The 24203-nt window shown below is 39.1% G+C and overlaps 3 protein-coding genes, 1 long non-coding RNA gene and 1 pseudogene across 10 annotated transcripts; 1 reads left to right on the top strand and 4 right to left on the bottom strand.

Moving 5' to 3' along the window:
* Positions 114 to 2415, bottom strand: LOC18773944 (annotated as a pseudogene).
* Positions 3066 to 9614, bottom strand: LOC18774430 (L-type lectin-domain containing receptor kinase IV.1). 7 transcript variants are annotated; one of them, XM_020567313.1, is made up of 4 exons: positions 5885 to 9614; positions 5729 to 5782; positions 5284 to 5455; positions 3066 to 3591 (listed from the first exon to the last, which is right to left on the bottom strand). In XM_020567313.1, the coding sequence occupies exon 1, from the start codon at positions 8495 to 8497 to the stop codon at positions 6491 to 6493; it is 2007 nt and encodes a 668-aa protein (XP_020422902.1). In that variant the 5' UTR covers positions 8498 to 9614; the 3' UTR covers positions 3066 to 3591; positions 5284 to 5455; positions 5729 to 5782; positions 5885 to 6490. The 7 variants fall into 7 exon arrangements, with proteins under 7 accessions (XP_020422902.1, XP_020422901.1, XP_020422900.1 ...); XM_020567312.1 differs by having other exon boundaries at positions 5284 to 5489; XM_020567311.1 differs by having other exon boundaries at positions 5709 to 5782.
* Positions 9850 to 13315, bottom strand: LOC18774747 (L-type lectin-domain containing receptor kinase IV.1). Its single transcript, XM_007206312.2, has 2 exons — positions 13023 to 13315; positions 9850 to 12904 (listed from the first exon to the last, which is right to left on the bottom strand). The coding sequence occupies exon 2, from the start codon at positions 12031 to 12033 to the stop codon at positions 10039 to 10041; it is 1995 nt and encodes a 664-aa protein (XP_007206374.2). The 5' UTR covers positions 12034 to 12904; positions 13023 to 13315; the 3' UTR covers positions 9850 to 10038.
* On the top strand, positions 15705 to 16587 carry LOC109949953. Its single transcript, XR_002272282.1, has 2 exons — positions 15705 to 15989; positions 16323 to 16587. It is a non-coding gene; the product is annotated as an uncharacterized LOC109949953 (long non-coding RNA).
* Positions 16774 to 19302, bottom strand: LOC18773289 (L-type lectin-domain containing receptor kinase IV.1). The gene is made up of 2 exons (XM_007207986.2): positions 17120 to 19302; positions 16774 to 16897 (listed from the first exon to the last, which is right to left on the bottom strand). Exon 1 carries the CDS (start codon positions 19226 to 19228, stop codon positions 17171 to 17173), a length of 2058 nt encoding a protein of 685 aa, XP_007208048.1. The 5' UTR covers positions 19229 to 19302; the 3' UTR covers positions 16774 to 16897; positions 17120 to 17170.

Here is a 24203-nt window from a genome sequence, read left to right on the forward strand (position 1 = left end):
GATAACCTTAACAGTAAGAGCCAGAGGGGACATAAACAAAGACAAACAGTAAAAAACCGAGAGCCCGGAAGACGAGAGAAATCCCAAGAAAAGGCTGGTGATCCACATGAATATTTATCTAAACTCTTCTTTTCTTATAAAAATGATTAGCCCCTCATCAGATGAGGGTAAATAGGATATTACAGCGGTTTACTTGGCTAATAGTACTTTATTAATATACTTGTTACATATACCAATCAGTAGACAAACCACAAACATATGTTACATGAACAACCTAATAAGCACTGCAGTACAGATTCTTTTGCCTCCTTAATTTATATCAAAGTTAACAAAAATAATAAATACTAGAGTGCATTGACTATGAATTCTAAGATAATCCTAATTCTTGGAGTCAACGACCACCTGAGAGAAGTGTCGACTCAACATATGAAAGCCCCGTGAAAGAAGACGGATATGACTTTGCAAAATCATCAGAACCTTCATGGGGCGCAAAGGTCAAGCCAATAGAAGAGTGCCAAAGAAATGAGAGCTCTGGGAAAGCAATGTCACCTTCCAAATACTGCACAACTTGGCGCATGCTTGGCCTAGCTGAAGGCTCTGAATGAGAGCACAACAGCCCAAGCTTCAACACCAGTTCCACTTCCTTGGATATAATTTCTGTGCCCAAGTTTCCATCTCTTGCCTCAAGAATATTACCTTTCTTCCAACAAGAAAACACCCAATCAACCAATATCACACCCTGAAGTGGACCTTGTCTCTCTATTGGCCTTCTTCCACAGGCAACTTCAAGCAAAAATGCCCCAAAAGAAAACACATCAGTGCTCGTTGTGGCCTTGCCGGATCTTGCCTGCTCGGGAGCAAGGTACCCCACTGTTCCAACTATATGAGTAGTTTGAGGGTCTGTGCCATGGTCGTATAATCTTGCAAGGCCAAAGTCTCCTAGTCTTCCATTCAACTCCCCATCTAGTAATACATTACTTGCCTTGACATCCCTGTGAACCACAACTTGTTCCCATTCTTCATGAAGATAAAACAACCCTGAAGCTACACCTCTAATGACTTTAAACCTCTGGCTCCAATTGAGAGTGACCGTTGGTTGGTTATAGAGGTACTTATCCAGGCTTCCATTACGCATGTAGTCATAGACCAAGAGTAGCTCCCCTTTTCTTCTGCAATAGCCCAAGAGTGGTACTAAATTCCGATGACGAAGCCTGCCGACGCTCACAATTTCTGCCACAAATTCCTTCATCCCCTGTCTTGATTCATGTGAGATCCTCTTCACAGCAATCTCAGTTTTAGAGGTGGGTAATATGCCTTTATAGACCTTACCAAATCCCCCTCTTCCTAGAAGTTCCTTTTCCCTAAACCCTTTGGTGGCAATATATAATTCTTTGTACTTAAACCTCTGAGGCCCATACTCAAGCTCCCAATCTTCAAGTAGCTCTGCAAACTTCCTCTTCCTTCTTATGGCATAAATTACACCAGAAATTGCTAGAAAAACCAAACTCACAGATATCACAGGAACACCAATGATTAAGAGTTTAGACATTTTTTTACCTCCTACCCGGGGCAGCTTGGGGAGTTGTGAGAGAACAAGTTCTTGAGCCTGGCCATTCATCTTAAAGCTTCAGCCCAAAATATAATGAGACGTGGGAACTGAGCCAGTGGAGGAGGAGAAGCCAACGTACATGGTTTTGTTAAGGATTGGGGCAAGGTCATGGTTTAAAGAAATAAGTGGAGCTTGAGGTTTATCAACATTGATTGGAGCCAAAGTGACATTGATTTGTTTATGTGTACCATCATATTCCACCCAAAGTTGCATTGGTTTACCACTGATGAGGGTCAAGTTCCGTAACCCGCCATTCTTTTTAGCATAGTATGCTGCACTAGCAGAGTCCGTCGAGTTCAAACCATTAATATCAATCCCAACATGGTTGTTATCAATGTCATTGAACGCAGTGGACTGTACAGTGTCAAGCTCTACAGCAAAAACATGATTAGTGGTATTCCCATTGTTAGCCAGTTTGAAAAGGCCTAGGAAAGGGCCGTTTAGAGCTCCAGGAAGCCCTCTTTGCGGAGCAATGACAAAGGCCATTCCATGGCCACCCGGAGTTGCAGATACTGACCTGATAGCAAAGACAAAAGTGGTAGAAAAGGAGAAAACATTGGAATTGGAATATGAGTTCTTGAAGGTAACCGGGTTGGGGTAGAAGGCATGGCCCTTTTGGTCTTCAGTGTCATTCGTCATCATCAAAAGACCATTCGGTGTGAATTGGGCATTGCCGTCAAGGCTAAGATTAGCAGACCGGAAACCATTGTAGGTGAAATTAACATCTTCAGCTGCTGCTAGGTTTGCAAGTGCGAGTATTAGAAGCTTGAAAAACATGGTTATCATTCTTAATTCTCTCCAACACCTCTGGAGACTTTCTTTCATACTTCAGTTTAAGTCTTCTAACCACTACCATATGAATCAAGTCATCGACTATAACCACCAAAGTCAAGCAAAAACCAATGCAGCTGAGTTGTCCTTGTGTACCAGAAAAAACAATAATCCAGACTGACCAGTGCCTGCTGCCATACGGAACTTTTCAACTCATATTGAATGAGAGACAGTGAATGGTTAGTCCAGCCTCCAGCGCTGAGAAAATTAGTTCTTCCATGCAGTGTACGCAAAACGCAAGACCCTACTTTCACAATCACTCCAATCGTTACTCTCCTACTAGTGTTATGATCAATTCGACAAAAACAAAGGTACAAGACTCCGACCCCATATCTTAATCACTATCTGTCATTATCAAACAGGTAGTATGCAAGTGCCCCAAGATGAATATCATGCCAGGTAAGGTGGGACAACCATGGCACGTCTGCTTCACTAATTAAAGTTTTTTTTTTTTTTTTTTAAACATAAAACAAAAACCCTTCTCTGAATTTCTTCATGCTGCAAAATGCCAGAACTCATTTTTATAAAAATGATTATATAACAAGCCAGAGGGACATAAAAAAAGACAGACATTAAGAAACCAAAAGCCGGGAAGACCAGAAAAATACAGTGAAAAGGCTGGTGATCCACATGAATAACTGTTGTTTTCATATAAAATTGATAAACCAATCATCAGATGAGGGTAAATAGGATATTACAGCGTTGGCAAATGGTACTTTATTAATGCACCATAAACATAAGGGAGCTTTCATTTTAAGACACTATATAGTTTACTAATTTGGAAATAGGAATACAATTTCACCTAATTAGCAAGGCCAAAGACCAAAAAGTAGTACCTAATTTTACAATAATGTAATTAAAAAACATCAAAATTACACAAAATGTCACTCCCTCTAATTTTACCAAAACCATGTTCCAGCTACACAAAACCTCCAGCAATCCACCTTCCGGCCAACCGGCCAGCCACAGCATCCATATTCTTGCCAGTCGCCACCACCAGCCGCCGCCAGTTTCCGGCCAGCCACCGCCGCCATCTTCCTACCAGTCGCAGGCCGCCAGCCACTGCCAGTGTCCGGCCAGCTACCGCCCACCAGCCGCTGCCACAAACTTCCGGCCAGCCATCACCGGTCACCAACTATGTTGCCCTCAACCTAAAAAAATATGAAATTTAGTGTGTTTGAAGAGACTCGAACCTTGACCCTCATAGGAGAGTCGCCTTATTCACAAACCACTACACCAACCTTGTTTTTGTGATATTTTGTCAGTTACGTAATATTTATATTAACAGTCGAGGGTTTTTATAAAAAAAATAAATTTATTTCAACATTGATACGTGCAAAATTTGTACCAAATCCCACATGCTTAGCTCTAGAGTTCTGCAAAACAAAATACTGTAGATATCAATAATGAAAACAAAAACAAAACTTGTGTCATCGAATGAACTCGAACCTTGACCCTCAGAGGAAGGCTCACTCACAGACCACTACACCAAACTTGATTTTGTAATATTTGTTCAATTATACAATATTTATATAAACAATCAACGGTTTTTAAAAAAAAAAAAATTTATTTCAACACTTATTCACACAAAAACTACAAATAAAAACAGAAACTGCAACAAAAATACAATGTAGATATCAATTATGTTATAAAAAAATAAAAAAACAAAAACAAAGACAAAAACAAAAACAACTACAAAAACAATTTGTAATTAAATGAAAACTGCAATGCAGTTTCTAGTTTCCAAAAGTCCAATTTTGAGTTCCCTTGCTCTTTGGTAGTTCTACTCTTCTCTTGCCCACCCAGTTCCTCATATGGGTAGCCTCTATTCTTCAAATTGGTGAGGTCGAAGGCTAAGGAAAGAACAAAAGTCAAATTGTAATTAAATGAAAACTGCAATGCAGTTTCCAGTTTCCAAAAGACCAATTTTGAGTTCCCTTGCTATTGGGTAGTTCTACTCTTCTCTTGCCCACCCAATTCCTCATCTAGGTAGCCTTTACTCTTCAAATTGGTGAGGTTGAAGGCAAAGGAAAGAACAAAAATCAAATTGTAATTAAATGAAAACTGCAAAGCAGTTTCCAATTTCCAAAAGTCCAATTTTGAGTTCCCTTGCTCTTGGGTAGTTCTACTCTTTTCTTGCCCACCCCATTCCTCATCTGGGTAACCTCTACTCTTCAAATTAGTGAGGTTGAAGGCCAAGGAAAGAGCAAAAATCCAATTGTAATTTAATGAAAACTGCGTTGCAGTTTCTAGTTTCCAAAAGTCCAATTTTGAGTTCCCTTGCTCTTGGGTAGTTCTACTCTTCTCTTGCCCACCCAATTCCTCATATGTGTAGCCTCTACTCTTAAAATTGGTGAGGTTGAAGGCCAAAGAAAGAACAAAAATCAAATTGTAATTAAATGAAAACTACAATGCAGTTTCTAGTTTCCAAAAGTCCAATTTTGAGTTCCCTTGCTCTTGGGTAGTTCTACTCTTCTCTTGCCCACCCAATTCCTCATATGTGTAGCCTCTACTCTTAAAATTGGTGAGGTTGAAGGCCAAAGAAAGAACAAAAATCAAATTGTAATTAAATGAAAACTGCAATGCAGTTTCCAAAATCGCAATGCATTTTCCAAAAGTCCAATTTTGAGTTTCCTTGCTCTTAGGTAGTTCTACTCTTCTCTTGCCCACTCAATTCCTCATATGGGTAGCATCTACTCTTCAAATTGGTGAGGTTGAAGGCCAAGGAAAGAGCAAAAATCCAATTGTAATTACCAAAACTATAATGCAGTTTGTGCAAAACGACAATGCAGGACCTCTCAGTAGACATAAACAGGGAATAAAAATGAAGCAATTCAAATTACCTTCATGCACCAGCTAGCCCACATATCACCATATCTTCCAATTGGCTCACCAATACCCATGAGTCCAAATTACATTGCTGGTCCAATCAATTCACGGTTGAATGCCAAGTTCATACCACACATAGGAAATAGAAATCCAATTGTGTATTTCCATACTTGATCAGAAATTTCACTGTCAAAAACCTCAAATAAATCCAAACAATAGACTGCACAAAGATTATGTTCACTATCAAAGTTCACCATGGCTGCAAAATCATGTCATACCAACATTGAAGCGCCAAATACAATACTCAGTTTAGAGAAACAAGCCCAAAAATTTGATCCCAAGAACAAAACCTTCAATTTCTATGCAAAATCGCATGAATTGAGAAATCCTTATAGCAATCAACAGAACCCAAAAAAAAAGTCGCGAAAAAAATCCTTACCTTGGCAAAAAAATCCTTACCCATTCTTATTCTTTTTCCACGCAATCGTTCCAGTACCAATTCAGCTTGAATCCCTAATTAGCCCAAATTAATCAAACACTTTCCATTTTTCATTCATACAAATCCAAATGAGAACAAATTAGAATAAATTTCTAGTTTCTATGTTAAGCACGTACCGGTATTGAGGAGTATTTCGTAGGCTTCTTCGTGGCCTGCGTCCATGGCGAAGTCACCAGCGGAGAGATTGGAAAGAGATAGGGTGTCCATGGCGCGCCAGCTTATAGAATAGTCTTGACGGTGTCTCCATGGCCTAGCTTGGCTGCGTGCATCAGTGGGTTCCCACCCGGTACGGACTTGAACGTGATGGCTTGCTTTTAGATGGCGGATCAGGACGGCAGTGGCTTCATCGCGACAAGGAGTTGCAGAGAGCTCCGTTGTCGTATAAGAGAGGATGAGATCAGATTTGGCAAAGGCTTTTAATAAACAAAAAAGGGTAAAATTGTATATTACCTTAGCAATTTTGATAAGCCCAACGAATCTGGGCCTCCATTTTGGCTAAATCCAAAACAAAATTTGATTCTCATGTATCAAAACCCAAACAAAAATAGCCAATATCTCAAATACTAATTAATAAAGTTACTTATGTAACAAGCACTGCGGTACAGATTGTTTTGCCCCCTTAATTTATATTAAAGTAAACAAAAATAAACAAGTACTAGAGCTAACAATCAAAGCGCATTAGCTATGAATTCCACTTTGCAAGAGAATCCTAATTCTTGAAGTCAACGACCACCTGAGAGAACTGCTGACTCAATATTTGAAACCCCCTTGACTGAAGAAGAGGGATATGACTGCGCAAAATCATCAAAACCTTCATGGGGCGCAAAAGTCAAGCCAGTGGAAGTGAGCCCAAGAAGTGAGAGCTCTGGCAAAGCAATGTCACTCTCCAAATACTGAACAACTTGGCGCATGCTTGGCCTAGCTGAAGGCTCTGAATGAGAGCACAACAGCCCAAGCTTCAACACCAATTCCACTTCCTCAGATATAATTTCTGTGCCCAACTTTCGATCTCTTGCCTCAAGAATATTACCTCTCTTCCAACAAGAAAACACCCAATCAACCAATACAACATGCTGAAGTGGACCTTTTATCTCTATTGGCCTTCTTCCACAGGCAACTTCAAGCACAAATGCCCCGAAAGAAAACACATCAGTGCTCGTTGTGGCCCTGCCGAATCTTGTATGCTCCGGAGCAAGGTACCCGACCGTTCCAACTATATGAGTAGTTTGAGGGTCTGTGCCATGGTCGTATAATCTTGCAAGGCCAAAGTCTCCTAGTCTTCCATTCAACTCCCTATCTAGTAATACATTACTTGCCTTGACATCCCTGTGAACCACAACTTGTTCCCATTCTTCATGAAGATAAAACAACCCTGAAGCTACACCTCTAATGACTTTAAACCTCTGGCTCCAATTGAGAGTGGCCATTGGTTGGTCATAGATGTACTTGTCTAGGCTTCCATTAGGCATATAGTCATAGACCAAGAATAGCTCCCTTTTTCTTCTGCAATAGCCCAATAGTGGTACCAAATTACGGTGACGAAGCCTGCCAATGCTGACAATTTCTGCCACAAATTCCCTCATCCCCTGTCTTGATTCATGTGAGATCCTCTTCACAGCAATCTCAGTTTTAGAGGTGGGTAATATGCCCTTATAGACCTTACCAAATCCCCCACGTCCCAGAAGTTCTTTTTCCCTAAACCCTTTGGTGGCAATATATAATTCTTTGTATTTAAATCTCTGAGGCCCATACTCAAGCTCCCAATCTTCAAGCAGCTCTGCAAACTTCTTCTTTCTCATGGCATAGATAGCACCCAAAATTGCTAGAAAAACCAAACTCACAAATATCACAGGCACACCAATGGTTATGAGTTTAGATATTTTTTTACCTCCTATCCGAGGCAGCTTGGGAAGTTGTGAGAGAGCAAGTTCTTGAGCCTGGCCATTCATCTTAAAACTCCAGCCCAAAACATAATGGGACGTGGGAAGTGAGCCAGTGGCGGAGGAGAAGCCAACATACATGGTTCTGTTAAGGATTGAGGAAAGGTCATAGTTTAAAGAAATAAGGGGAGCATGGGGTTTATCAACATTGATTGGAGCCAAAGTGACATTGATTTGCTTCTTGGTACCATCATAGTCTACCCAAACTTGCATTGGTTGACCACTGATGAGGGTTAAGTTCCGTAACCCACCATTCTTTTTAGCATAGTATGCTGCACTAGCAGAGTCCTCCGATTTCAAACCATTAATATCAATCCCAACATGGTTGTTATCGATGTCATGGAACCCTTCGGTCCATACAGTGTCAAGCTCTACAGCAAAAACATGATTGGTGGTATTCCCATTGTTAGCCAGGTTGAAAAGGCCTAGGAAACGGCCGTTTAGAGCTCCAGGAAGCCCTCTTTGCGGAGCAATGACAAAGGCGAGTCCATGGCCACCCCGAGTTGCAAGTGGAGACCTAATAGCAAAGACAAAAGTGGTAGAAAATGAGAAAGCATTGGAATTGGAATATGAGTTCTTGAAGGTTACTGGGTTGGGGTAGAAGGCATGGCCAATTTGCTGTTCAGTATCATTCGTTAGCACTAAAATACCATTGGGTGTGAATTGGGCATTGCCATCTACGCTAAGATCAGCAGATCGGAAACCATTGTAGGTGAAACTGACATCTTCAGCTGCTGCTAGGCTTGCAAGTGTGAGTATCATCAGAAGCTTGAAAAACAAGGCTATCATTCTTAATTCTCTCTAACGCCTCTGGAAACTTTATTTTCACATACTTCAGTTGAAGTCTTATAACGAATACCATATGCATCAAGTCATCACCTGTAACCACCAAAATAAAGCAAAAACCAATGCAGGTGAGGTGACCCTTCATTGTCACACTAAATAAATATGTTGTCTCCGTGTACCAATAAAAAACAGCAAGCCAGACTGTCAAGTGCCTGCCGCCATACGCAACTTTTCAGCTCATACTAATTCAGACTGTATAGTACTTGGATGGTCCAACCTCCAGCCCTGAGAAAATTTATTCTTCCATGCAATGTACGCACAAGACAAGACCTTACTTTCACAATCACTCACACTCCTCTCCCACTAGTGTTATGATCAATTCTATAGATACAAAGGCACAAGACTCTCCGACCCCATATCTTAATCACTATCACTGTTATGACCAAAAAGGAGTAAACAAGTGTCCCGAGATCAATTCCATGCCAGCTAAATGTGGGGTTACCATGGCACGTCTGCTTCACTTATTAAAGTAAAAGAACAAAAGAACAAAAAAAACAAAAACCCATCTCTCAAATTCTTCATGCAGCAAAATGCCAAATTCATTTTTATAAAATGATTACAGACCGAAACAAAAGCAAACAAGTTTGCAATTTCCATGCAGATTGCCACAATCATCAACTAGTGCTACAATATTGGCACACCAGTAAGTCGAGATATATAATGTAAATTCAAATTTCACGAAGACATTAAAGAAAACTTGACAATTACAGACGCACAAAGGGCGCAGGGACAGAAAGAAACCTGTGGCCAGTCCAATGCTTCAAAGTGTGCTGAGCTGGGGGAGAGGTCTGTCGTTTCCACGACTAAATTTTGAACCTTCACAGTGATGCAAATGTACTTGGTTTAAGGCGACGGAGCCAAAATAGTTGGAGGCAAAAACACAGAAAAGCTAGCGTCTAGAAGGTTGAAGAATTCAATCCTGCTCCTACCTACAACAACGTGATGTACCAAATAGAAATGGAGGTTTCCGCCAAAACCCATTCTCTAGAAAATGGCCAAAGATCTGTTTTGACATCGGACGACGGTGAAGGACCTGAAAGTTGAGAACTTGAGGAGGTCTGCGGAGCTCTCCGCCACACTCATCCAGTAATTACTAGTCCAAGATTCGGCCCGCATTCCGGACCCAACCCGACTGCCGCCTCTTAAAATTGCTCCCTTTTCCCGTTCTAATTTTTTACTATTTATTAAGACTAAAAATTGTTCCATGTCTGTTTTCTTATATAAAAATAGTATATTATCAACAATTAAAAAAAAGATATAAAAAATAGTATAATACAAAAACTCTATTTTATAATAAAATTATCTAAATAATTATAATACACATTTCAGCAACAAGGTAATATTTTTCTTGATGGCAGCATTGATTTAATGTAACAAGTAACTAGTTACAAACTAATAAACTAGAGGAAACATTCAAAGCTGCATGTATATATGTTCTATGCATCGTGCATGGCAGCTTGGGTGAGAATCTTAATTGATTGGCCTCAGCGACCACCTGAGAGAAGTGACGACTCTGGAACATATGACATCTCCTTGCCCATAGAAGACGGATATGACATTGCCGAATCATCAAAACCTTCGCAGTGTGCGACCTTCAAGCCACCAGAAGAAAGACCAAGAGATGACAACTCCGGCAGTGGAAGGTCACCCTCTAAATAATGCACTACTTGGCGCATGCTTGGCCTAGCAGAAGGCTCTGAATGAGAGCACAACAGCCCAAGCTTCAACACCAATTCCACCTCCTCAGCTACGAATTCTGAACCCAAGTTTAGATCTATTGCCTCAAGAATATTACTTCTCTTCCAACAAGAAAACACCCAATCAACCAGAACCACATCCAGATCTTGACCTTGTGCCTCTATTGGCCTTCTTCCACAGGCAACTTCAAGCAAAAATGCCCCAAAAGAAAACACATCGGTGTGTGTTGTGGCCCTGCCTAATCTTGCATGCTCCGGAGCTAGATACCCAAGTGTTCCAACTATACGAGTAGTCTTAGGGTCCTTTCCGTGGTCATATAATCTTGCAAGGCCAAAATCTCCTAGTCTTGCATTAAATTCCGAATCTAGTAATATGTTACTGGCCTTCACATCTCTGTGAACCACAACTTGTTCCCATTCTTCATGAAGATAGAACAACCCTGAAGCCACACCTTTGATCACTCTGAACCTCTGCCTCCAATTGAGAGTGACCACTGGTTGGTCGTACAGGTATTTGTCCAGGCTTCCATTAGGCATGTAGTCATAGACCAAGAGCAGCTCCCCTTTTCTTCTGCAATATCCCAACAGTGGTACTAAATTTCGGTGACGAAGTCTGCCAATGCTAATAATTTCTGCAACAAACTCCTTCATCCCCTGTCTTGATTCATGTGAGATCCTCTTCACTGCAATCTCAGTTTTGGAGGAAGGTAATATACCTTTATAGACCTTACCAAATCCCCCACTTCCCAAAAGCTCCTTCTCCCTAAACCCTTTTGTTGCCATATATAACTCTTTATATTTAAACCTTTGAGGCCCATACTCAAGCTCCCAATCTTCAAGCAGCTCTGCAAACTTCTTCTTCCTTCTTATGGCATAAATTAAACTTGAAATTGATAGCAAAACCAAACTCACAGACATCACAGGCACACCAAGGGTCAAAAAATTAGATATTTTTTTACGTCCTATCCGGGGCAGCTTAGGAAGTTGTGAGAGAACAAGTTCTGGAGCCTGGCCATTCATCTCAAAGCTCCATCCTAGAACATAATGAGATGTGACGAGTGAGCCAGGAGTAGAGGAGAAGCCAACATACATGGTTGTGTTAAGGACCGTGGAAAGGTCATATTTCAAAGACAAGAGTGGAATATGGGGTTTATCAACATTGATTGGACCCAAAGTGACATTGATTTGCTTCTGGATACCATCATACTCCACCCAAACTTGCATTGGTTGACCACTGATGAGGGTCAAGTTTCGGAAACCGCCATTGTTTAGAGCATGATATCCCGCTGGAGTTGACTTCACTGAGCGCAAACCATTGATATCAATCCCAACATGGTTGTTGTTGATGTCGCCAAACTCGGGGTTCTGTACGGAGTCAAGCTCTACAGCAAAAATATGGTTGGTGGGGTTGCCGTTGTTGGTTTCATTGAAAACGCCCAGGTACTGGTTTTGAAAACCTCCAGGGAGTCCTCTTGTCGGAGCAATGACAAAGGCAATTCCATGGCCACCCAAAAATGGTCCCATTCTGGCTCTGATAGCGAATACAAAAGTGGTAGAGAAGGAAAAAGCGGTAGCATTGGATGAGTTCTTGAAGGTTACTGGGTTGGGGTAGAAGGCATGGCCGAGTCCAGTGTCATTTGTAAGCTTCAGAAGGCCATTGGATGTGAATCGGGCTACGCCATCTAGGCTAAGATTAGCAGACAGGAAACCATTGTAGGTGAAATTGAGATCTTCAGCTGCTGCTAGGCTTACTAGTATGACTATAACAAGCTTGAAAAACATGGGTATTAATTTCAATTCTCTACCAAAGACTCTGAACTTTCAATACACAATTCAGTTTAAGTCTTACCACAGATATAAATGCATTAAGTCATGGACTACAACCACAAAAACAAAGCAGAAAAATCAATGCAACTGAGATGACATTAGACGCAAAGCACTTCGTTGTCGCTCTAACTAAATATGTTGTCTGTTTGTACAAACAACAGCAATCCAGCATGTCTTCTGCCATAGGTAACTGGTTCAGCTCATATCTATATAGTGACTGGCAGGTCCAGCTCGAGGAAAATTAATTGTTCCGTAGAACATACGCACAAGAGACAAGACCCTCCTTTTTGCAGTCACTCCATCGTCTCTTGCTAGTAGTAGGACCAATTCCATGGCTCGGATAAGGCCAGACTACCACACGTTTGCTTCATTTTCAGTGCTAAAAATCCTACTGGTTCGTTGTCTAATTTACCAACTACTTGTAATGCCTTTATATATTTATTATTAGTTCTCTATCATTAAATTAAACTAAAAGTCTGTCTATGTAAAATTCCCTTCTCTGAATTTCTTCATATAGCAAAATTGAGAATTCAAATTTGTTTTAATGATTATCCACCAAACATAAGCAAACAAGTTTGAAATTTCCATGCAGATTGAAAATTCATCAACTTCAAATGTTGGCATACTAGTGGTACACCTATATACTTGTAACTTTGTAAGTCTATATAAATCACATAGATTCCAATTTCACAAATATATGAACAAAATATAACAATTACGGAGAGACAAAGGGCACAGGGGCAGAGAGAAACCTGTGTAGCCTGCGTAAAGCTTTAAAGTTTGCAAGCTGGAGGAGAGCTGTGTCGTTTCCGCCAATGATTTGGACCTTCACAATTCCACAATGATGCATATTTTTAGTAGGAATTTAAGGCAATGGATGGAGGCAGAAAGAAACACAGAAAAGCTAGCGTCTTGAAGATTGAAGAATTCAATCCTAGTCTTACAATAACATGATGTACCAAATAGAAGTGGAGGCTTCGGCCAAAACCCTAATTCTAGAAAATAGCCAAATCGTTCTTCCTGTGACATTGGCGATGCTGAAGTATCTGAAAGTCGAGAAAGAAAGACAGATCTCCCCGCCAAACTCACCCCAAATGGATTCAAATGCTACGTCAAATTGTCAATTCAAGATTCGATTCGATCAAGAATCCGGACCCGTCTAAATTAATCCGACCCGTTCTCACTTGTATATTTTTTTATTTTTTGGTGCAACACCTTCTCGTTATACTCAAAGCTGTATAATTTTTCATAACAGAAAACACATGATTTATAACTCTCAAGATAAAAATATTTCAAAATTTATTTATTATATATGCACACATCACAGTAAGCATGGCTCTTGCACAAACGAATTGGCCAAAACATGAACTCATATATAACTATCAGTTATAATCTTAAGGAAAATGCAAAAGAGTATTAAATTACTTTCTAACATATATACATACTACTATGACGGCAATTTGCACTACACAAATCGTATAAGCATATTCCATCATTTGACTCACATTTCAATTTATTGAATATGTTTTATTTAAAACCATTAATTCTTTTGATTCTTTTATTTTTCTCTCTTTTTCTCCAACTCTTTAGAACATATGGACCTCGTATTTTGAGACATAATTGTTTTAATCAGACAGAATTTCTAACAAAGTTTCAGATTCTGGGTGCTGAAGTCATCAGTGCTACATCAAAGTCTAAAGTAGAAAAAAATACTACTGTATATGGGTTAGGGCAATGTTGGAATTCTATTATGAGGAGCATGCGCTATGCATCATGCAGAACATGTATCACCGCAACAAGATTTGAAATTCGCAATCTAGGAGCTGAGCTATTATATGGATCAAAGGTTGCCTCGTAAAATACTCCGATACAAAGTTTTTTGGTGTGAGTGACACAAATAACTCGTTTCATGAGATAAATTCCAAATTTGTTGATGATCCCATGCTGATTCAATATAAAGTTCATAATTTGTTAATCTATTTATGTTCTAAAGGTCAACATGGAATGCTGTGTATTAATAAGAAGCTACATGTATAAAAAAAGATTTCACTTTATGATGTTGTAGAATGTACTAGGGATATTTCTAGTGTAAAATGTAAAAAGTATCTTGTCTTTGCGAAAAATGAGCTTTTAAATTATAGTTGTAAAATGAGAGGTGGGCGAGCTATTTATAGGAGCTGTTACGTCATATTTGAATTTTATCGCTTTTTCAATGATGTAGTAGTTCCATAAAATTGCTAGCAAAACCAGACTCAAAGACATCACAGGCACACCAATGGTCAAAAGTTTAGATCTTTTTTTACCTCCTATCCAAGGCAGCTTGAGAAGTTCTGAGAGATCAAGTTCTTGAGCGTGCCTGGCCATTCATCTCAAAGCTCCAGCCTATAACATAATGAGATGTGAGGAGTGAGCCAGCAGAAGAGGAGAAGCCAACATACAAGAGTGGAATATGGGGTTTATCAACATTGATTGGACCCAAAGTGACATTGATTTGCTTCTGGCTACCATCATAATCCACCCAAACTTGCATTGGTTGACCACTGACGATGGTCAAGTTTCGGAACCCGCCATTGTTTGGAAAGTAAGATTAGAAACCACTGTAGGTGAAACTAGCATCTTCAGGTGCTGTTATTGCTATGCTTACTAGGAGCAGGATGGGCAACATTACTTTGACAAGCTTGAAAAACATGGCTATTATTTCTAATTCTCTACCAATGGATTCATTTTGATAATTAATGAAGTATCTGAGATCAGTGGTTCTAGAACTTTCTCTCTCAGTTGTTTCGATTCTCACATTTTCTGTCTATCCAAACACTTGTGACTTTTATCATTTCCAATACCCTATGCATCAAATCATCGAGTATGCCCACACACAAAAATAAAGCAAAACCCAATGAAGCTGAGCTGACCCTGCATTCTCACACTAATTAAATATGTTGTCTTTGTGTAGAACAAAGAACGATCCAGACCGTCCAGTGCCTGCTACCTTAAGCATCAAGTTCGAAATTAAGAAGCAAATTGCATATTAAATTCATGAAATTTCTAAAACAAACAAGTTTTTCCCTTTCTTTTTCATGATATTGTTGTGCACTTCAATATTCACTAGGGGTGGGCATTGGAACCGCAAAACCGCAAAACCGAACCAAACCAATCCGAAAAAAACCGAAAAAAACCGTGTTGACCAAAAAAGTCAAAAACCGAGACAAATCCAAACCGAACCGGTTCAGACCGGTTCCGGTTCCGGTTTTTCACCCTAAAAAACCGGTCCAATCCGAACCGATCCAATATAATTAATTTTTTATATTTTTATATTATATTAATATTTATATTTAAAATATCAAATTTTGTAGGCCCAAACCCAACTATTTCATTATACTAACAAAAAGCCCAAATTTCCCAAGTCCATTGCCCAAGTCCAACAAGCCATATTTTAATATCCTAAACCTAATCACATCAAATCTCACTTCACTCTCTCTGACGCACTCTCTCTTTTCCTCTTAGATTTTTTTAACTCTCTTTTTCTTTCTTTCTTTTCTCTTCCGCCTCTTTTCCTCTAGGTTCTTCAACTTCTTTTTACTTCTTTCTTTCTTCACTCTTCTGCCTCTTTTCCTCTCAGTTTTTTTTTTTTTCTTCTTTCTCTCTTATTCTTTCTCCTCTCAATTCGTCTCCATTTTTTCCCCTCTCTTTCTCTGATTTTTTGTTACTCTGATTTTTTTCTTCTTGGTTTTATGTTTCTCTCTCTCCCTCTATATCTCTTTCTTTGCAACTCTGTTATTCTATTTCTCTTTTTTTTCTCTCTTCATTTTTTGTTTCTCTGTACATATATGTGTTCATCTTGTAGATCTGGGTGAAGTTCTTGGAGATCTGGGTTAAGTTCTTGTAGATCTGGGTAAAGAGCCCGTTTAAAGCAGGTCAGCGTCTCTTATCTCCCCAATCCTTGTGAAGATATGTATTTTTTTTTTTTGTCAACAATCCATTTTGGTGCTTTTATATGGTATTGATATTTTCTATGATTTTGGGCTGATGATGTTATTGAGGTCTGATTCTCTTTTTTTTTCTTTTTTTTTTCTTTCAATTTTTTCCTGTTGTGTTTTGATAAACATGTTCTCTATTCCTGATATCATTCCTCAGTGGCAAAATTTTTGAACGTTGTTGTAAATTTTAGACGGGAGAAAAGCTCATTCATTACTCAGAAAAAGAAAATAAAGTTACAACAACTGACAATTTGTTGCTCTTTGAAACAGGTACTGAAGTAGCATGGATAAAAAGAAAGACTGAAGATGTTGCAGAACATTGAATATGTTCTATTTCTGTAATTTGTTTGTAATTAAATTTGTTTATTTTGTTTTGTTTTTAGGTTGTAAGTTTTATTTTAATGCTTGATATTTGTTGTTTTGTCAATTAGCAGTGCGTGGATGTGAATTGGGCCAATCGGTAATAATTAGGCCCAAAAGGTTTTAAATATCAATTGGGCTGAAACTTAAAAAAAATTTAAGAACAAAAAAAAAATCAATTAAGCTGAGTGTCGGCCCAAACCGTAAAAACCGGAACCGAACCGGATCAAAATGGGTTCGGGTTGGTCCGGTTTTCTCAAGCATTTTAGTAAAAATCCGAACCGAACCGGACCGGTGAACAGTACCGGTTTCGGTTTTAAATTGATGTAGAAACCGGTCCAAACCGGACCGTGCCCACCCCTAATATTCACTCCCTTGGCACGAGTTTTTGTGTATGGAATTACTACTTTTTGCAGAATTTTATTCTCACCCAACTTACATACAGATTGTTAACAGTACTGATTTTTATATAACAAGTTACAAAACTAAAGTAAATTTAGGTTTTACCCATAAAAAAACTTTCACTTTTGGAAAAAGTCAAAGCTTTTTCAAAAAAGACAGAAAAACCTCTCAACTTTCAAACCAAAGACATGCAAATGTAAAGGATTCCTTAGGAAATCAAAAAATAAATAAGGGCAATTTTGTCCATTTTGGCTTCTTTTAAAAATTTTCTCTCTCCTTTGGGTTTTTCCAAAGTCTCCCCAAAACTAATAAGCAGTCAACATTCTAGTGTGCTAGACAATCGTAATTGCTTCAAATCAGCGACCACCCGAGAGGAGTGTGGACTCTGCAGCATATGATGAATGTGAAAACCCCTTGCCCAGAGAAGACGAATATGACATTGCAAAATCATCAAAACCTTCATGGTGAGCAAAAGTCAAGCCACTTGAAGAGAGCCCAAGAAGAGAGAGCTCTGGCAAAGCAATGTCACCTTCCAAATACTGCACAACCTGGCGCATGCTTGGCCTGGCTGTAGGCTCTGAATGAGAGCACAACAGCCCAAGCTTCAACACCAACTCCACCTCTTCGGCTACAAATTCGGAACTCAAGTTTTGATCTCTTGCCTCAAGAATGGCACCTCTGTTCCAAAAAGAAAACACCCAATCAACCAAAATCAAATCCTGGTCTGGACCTTGTGCCTCTATTGGCCTTCTTCCACAAGCTACTTCAAGCACAAATGCCCCGAAAGCAAACACATCGGTGCTCGTTGTGGCCCGGCCTGATCTTGTATGCTCTGGAGCTAGATACCCAAGTGTTCCAACTATATGAGTAGTTTGAGGGTCTGTTCCATGGTCATATAATCTGGCAAGGCCAAAATCTCCTAGCCTTGCGTTCAATTCACCGTCGAGTAAAACATTGCTGGCCTTCACATCTCTATGAATCACAACTTGTTCCCATCCTTCATGAAGATAGAACAAACCTGAAGCCACACCTCTGATCACTCTAAACCTCTGGCTCCAGTTGAGAGTGACCACAGGCTGGTCATACAGGTACTTGTCCAAGCTTCCATTAGACATGTAGTCATAGACCAAGAGCAGCTCCCCTTTTCTTCTGCAATAGCCCAAGAGTGGGACTAAATTTCGATGGCGAAGCCTGCCAATACTCACAACTTCTGCAATAAATTCCTTCATCCCCTGTCGCGATTCGTGCGATACTCTCTTCACGGCAATCTCAATTTTTGAGGACGGCAATATGCCTCTATAGACTTTACCAAAACCCCCAGCGCCCAAAAGCTCCTTCTCCTTGAACCCTTTTGTGGCTATGTATAACTCTTTGTATTTAAACCTTTGAGGGCCATATTCAAGCTCCCAATCTTCAAGTAATTCTGCAAACTTCCTCTTCCTTCTTATGAAATAAATTAAACCTGAAACTACTAGCAAAACCAAACTCACAGATAAAATAGGCACACCAATTGTCAAAAGTTTAGACCTTTTTTTACCTCCCATCCGAGGCAATTTGGGAAGTTTTGACATAACAATTTCTTGAGCCTGGCCATTCATCTTAAAGCTCCAACCCAAAACATAATGAGATGTGAAGATTGAGCCAGTGGACGAGGAGAAGCCCACATACATGGTTTCGTTAAAGATCGGGGAAAGGTCATGATTCAAGGACAAAAGTGGAGCTTGGGGTTTTTCAACATTGATTGGAGCCAAAGTGACACTGATTTGCTTCTTGGTACCATCATAGTCCACCCAAACTTGCATTTGTTGGCCACTGCTAAGTGTCAAGTTCTGAAACCCGCCATTGTTTTGAGCATAGTATCCAGCTGTAGTAGAGTTTGCAGAGTTCAAAGCATTAATATCGATCCCAACATGGTTGTCATTGATGTCATTGAACTCCTTGCTCTCAATGGTATCAAGCTCCACAGCAAAAACATGGTTGGTGTCATTTCCATTGTTGGTCTCATTGAAAAGGCCAAGGTACTGGCTCGGAAGAGCCCCTGGAAGCCCTCTCGTTGGAGCAACGACGAAAACGATCCCATGGCCACTGAGGTCTGCATATTCTGATCTAATGGCAAAGACAAAAGTGGAAGAGAAGGAGAAAACTGTGCCATTAGGTGAGCTCTTGAAGTTTACTGGGTTGGGATAAAAGGCATGACCCTGGTTCTGTCTTGTGTCGTTTGTAAGCCTCAAAAGACCATTTGGTGTCACTCCTGCGATGCCGTCTAGGCTAAGATTAACAGACTGAAAACCATTGTAGGTGAAACTGAGATCTTCAGCTGCTACTAGGCTTACTAGCAAGACTGCTACAAGCTTGAAAAACATGGCTATTGCCTCTGATTTTTTATGAACTTTCACATAAATTTCATCAAACATTTAGCCATTTCAAGTCTTTACAAAGTCATCGACTATAGATCACCACCAGGAATTAATATATCAAACCCAATATATTCCAAGCCGACATTCGAGAAGAAATATAGATAAAATCATTACAACTTGGACCGGCATTATCACACAGATTAAAACAAGTCGTTTTCAAGTAAAAAAAAATAGGGTAATTGAGAGAGTCTATGGCCTACCTCAGAACGCGACTGGTTCATCTTCCATGGCAATTGGTTTGTCCATAGAAAACACATGGTTGTTATGGACTTATGGTCAACCCTAGATAGGCCTAACGTGGCTCACATTGGCTTCACGTTTGACATTCTTTTTTTTTTCTTTTTCTTTTTTGGTTTTTCAATGATTATCTAGAGCATGTTTGGAGTTTTTCATGCATGATTGGGAACGCTGCTGTTTTGTTTTTTGATTTCTTTTGTTTTTGTCCAACTAGGTAGAGTTGAATTAGACAAGAATCTTTGAACAAATACAAATAAGAGATACATCGTACATGTGACTTAGACAAGAAACATGGCCTGGCCCTTGAGTTTTGTGGGGCAAAATTGCATTTAATTTCCAAATCCAAAATGTCTACTCTAATTTCATTTTCGATTTTGACAGATTGCATTGCTTGCACCACTTCATCACTATCTCCTTTTCAAGGAAGGATGGCTTATTGGAATTTCTTCCTAGATTCTTATTTATCAGCCACTTTGTTAGAAATCTGTTTTGTCAGTTGAAGTTGGAGTCTAAGTGTCACATCTCAAACTTCTTTATATTAATAAAGAAAGAGGAATGTTGGCAATCTTATCTCTAATTTTCTTCTTTATACCTTCTCCTTTTTCCTTATGACATTTGGCACTTTACTTATACTTAAAACAATTTCATTTAGAAACACTAGCCTTTATTTTTCTAATTTACTCTTATTAAATATATCCTTTAATTAATCCATTCTTATTTTACTAATAGAAAAATAAGACTAGACATTAATAATAATAGAATAATTTTTTTCTTTTGACCCACCAGCCTCATGTGCACATTGGTGCTTGAGCCTCCCTCTCCTTAGAGTAGCCTATCGTTGTATAAAAAATAAATAAATAAATAAAAGGGGAACCTCATTCCACACTAATAATACTTAATAATATAGGGAAACTTAACAGAGAGATTCATCACGTGTGAAAGGTATTCGAATATTTGAATTTTGATAGTGTATTGAAATTATAAGGAACTTTAGATTCTATTAATATAGTACTTATTCTTTCACACTCACGACAAAAAGTTCAACTCTATACGAATTCACTTTGGAAATTTGAGTTTTATCGAACAGTCATGATCTTTTGGATCATAGGAGTCCAAGAGATTATGGTTACCCATCATTAGATATTAATCCAATAATTTTAAAAAAAAATTTAAAATGAGTGCAAAAATAAGTGAACCGTTGCATTTACATCCAATGATAAGTGACCATAAATCTCTTAAATATCATTTTGTTTTAAAGATCAAAAAAGAATTTAAATTCTTTTGATTAATTCAATGGACGTTTTCATGACCAAAAAATAAAATGAAAAATACTATTTCTTAGTCTTTTATTTGAGTGGTCTTTCTTTTGTATTTTTTCCCACTTCTATTGTTGTCAATTTATCGGACACGATGGCTGTCACGTGAAGATAACCGGGTCACACAGTGCCAGGCCCATTGGAAGAAAGGACCTTGATTGTTTCTATAAACATCATGGTTCGGTTGGTGGTCCAATATACTGCTTCTTCAAAAGTCCAAAGTTTTCTAACTTCACCATGGACTATATTAAGATTTGTTTTATAATTATAATTGTCCTTTTCATATTTTGAAATTATTGTATTATAACCTCGTCATTTATGTAATTTTTCAATATATGCAACCAAACAATCATTTGTTCTCTAATTAAATCTTTGATTTTTTTTAAAAAAATCTTTCATTAACTTAAAAACATATATGGACTAAATTTATAACGATATAATACTTAGATTAAAGACACATCAATTTCAGTGCAGCACCATGGTGGACAAATAATTAAGATGCATAATAATCTAGTTTTGTCCATAATTAACAAACAAGACAAAGGCTTTGGCAATTGGCCATTTTGGAAAAGGAGGGAATATTTCCACACACACCGACCTCAACAACAACAACTCCCACTCTCCACCATCTTTCCCAGCTTGCAACTTTCTTTTAGACCTTCCCACTCCAACACTCCCACTCTCTGTATAAAAGTTGAATGTATGCCTAAGCCACTAAGCTCTGAGTTAAAATGATTTTTATATTCATAATATAATTCAAAATATAAACCCAATATTCTTCTTTGAGTGTTTCCCGTATGCATATGTGACCCATGAGCGGCGCCGCACTTCTTTGATGGACTCAACATTCTTCCAATTGGAATGAAAAGGAAGATATAAAAGTCGTTGAACTCCTTTTTCTTAAGTTCTTTGTCTTGTGACATGAATTAAAGACTAAATGCATTGTGTTGTGTAGCATCTCTTGTTAGTCTCTTGACATGTGTTTCTATGTGCATTTTGAATTATTTTTTTTTCCTTTAAATGAGACAAAGGACGATACAAATTTATGCAATTCCTTGTTGCTTTGTTGAATTTTCTGCTCAAACAATAATTAATGGCATCATTTTTAAGGTTTTTTTTTTTCTTCTTTTCAATATAAAGAAAATTTAAGCTAAATATTTGAGAAGGCGAGAATCGAACTTTAAGTTTTAATCTTACGTGAATAAATTCAATATTCAAGATATAATGGTTAGTAATTGAAAGACAAAGTAGTAATCTTTGGGTAATAATTTGCATGTCCTTTGTTTTTCTTTTGGTCTCAAACAGTATTTCCTCATCAAGGTTTCATATACGAAATTTGATCAGAAAAAGAAAAACAAAGAAGAGGGGGGGGGGGGAGAAGACTGTTGGCGTGACTTGTGGATATTGACTTACTTTCCTTACATACCAAGAATTCCTATTATAATTATAATTGATTTACTTTAATTCCTGATTTCCTACTGTAAATAGATTTAGGAATTTATTATTTACTTGCCCATTCAGGTTTCATTGTATTATAAATATGACCTCCTACAAGGAGAAGAATACACAGAAAATTCCCACAAACAAATATTCTCTCATAATTTTCATATTTTAGCATGGTATCAGAGCGGCGATCTTGGAATTGCTGATTCTAGTTTCAAAACCCCGCCGCTGCTATGAGGGTTGATGATTTTTTCAACCCTCATGGAGGTAGCACCACCGACTCCTTCTCTCATTCTCAACCAACCATCGTTGAGTTGAGTGCCCAGATGGCTCCGCCCCTACAGATGCAGACTTTGACTCCGAACCCGATCCAGAATCAGAATCCTCTTTTGACGACCCCGATCCTGACTCCGACTATGACGACGACGACCCCGACCCGCACTCCGATGATGACCCCAACCCCGAATTTGTCTATGATTCAGACTCCGATCCAGAATCAGGATCCTCTTTTGACGACCCCGACCTCGACTATGACGACGACGACCCTGACCCCGACCCCCACTCCGATGATGACCCCACCCTCGAATTTGTCTATGATTCAGACCCCGATTCTGATTTCGACTCCGACTCTGGCCCCGACTCAGGCTCAGATTCCGATCCAAATTCCTACTCAACCTGTATCCTATGCTTCTTCCGCTGCACAGAATTCCTACTCAACCTGTATCCTATGCTTCTTCCGCTGCACAGATTATGACTTCTAGACTAACGACCCCGACACATGGGCCAAATTGCGCATATTGTAGTGATCCGGGACACACTTGTGAGACTTGTTTTACATCGCATGGCTACCCCGATTGGTGGGCTATTCTTACAGATCGAGGACAATGCAATATGACCAGTAATGGTACTGGTTATGGATTCCATACTTCCGATACGATTGATTCCAAGAGCTGGATAATTGATTCTGGTGCAACTGATCATATGACGTTTGATCCTGATGATTTTCTGAATACTACACAACCTCGACGAACCTGTATTGCCAATGCTAATGGTGTTACTTATCCTGTGACAGGGGCTGGCACTGTTGCACTCTCATCCTCTCTCACACTGTCTAATACTTTACTTGTTCCATCTTTATCCACTAAATTGTTGTCAGTTAGTCAGCTTACTGAATAATTGAATTGTTGTGTACTCATTTACCCGAGTTTTTGTTTGCTTCAGGATATTCACACTAAGGAGATTCTTGGTCGTGGTACTAAGAGAGGGGGGCTATATTATGTCGATGACTTCAGTCCCGGCGTGGCTAACAGTGTGACACATCCCTTTGATAGCAAACAAAAGCAAATCTGGTTGTGGCATCGTCGATTCGGACATCCATCTTTTAGTTATATGAAGCATCTTATACCAGATTTATTCTCAGGTTTCAAAGACTCCGACTTCACATGTGATACTTGTCTTTTGGCCAAGAGTCACCGTGTGCCCTACTCGTTGAGTACGAACAAGTGTACTACTCCATTTACATTAATTCACTCTGATGTCTGGGGACCTTCACCTATCACTGCTCCTTCTGGTGTTCGATGGTTTGTCACATTCATCGATGATTGTACACGGATGACATGGCTTTATTTGCTGAAGAATAAAAACGAAGTGTTTTCCCGTTTTCAGTCCTTCCACAAACAGATGAAAACTCAATTTAATGCTCAAATCCAGATTCTTCGCTCGGACAATGGTGGAGAATTTGTCAATCATGACTTTCAGACTTACTTCCAACAACATGGAATTATCCATGAGACGACTTGTCCTCAGACACCGCAACAAAATGGTGTTGCTGAACGAAAGAATCGACATCTTCTTGAAACTGCCCGAGCACTTCTGATTGGCGCTCATGTTCCTCGCCATCACTGGGATGATGCTATTGTCACTGCAGTTCACCTGATCAACCGCATGCCTTCTGGTGTATTGACCTTTAAAACTCG

The sequence above is a fragment of the Prunus persica genome, chromosome G6, assembly GCF_000346465.2.
Source record: "Prunus persica cultivar Lovell chromosome G6, Prunus_persica_NCBIv2, whole genome shotgun sequence".
Lineage (NCBI taxonomy): Eukaryota > Viridiplantae > Streptophyta > Magnoliopsida > Rosales > Rosaceae > Prunus > Prunus persica.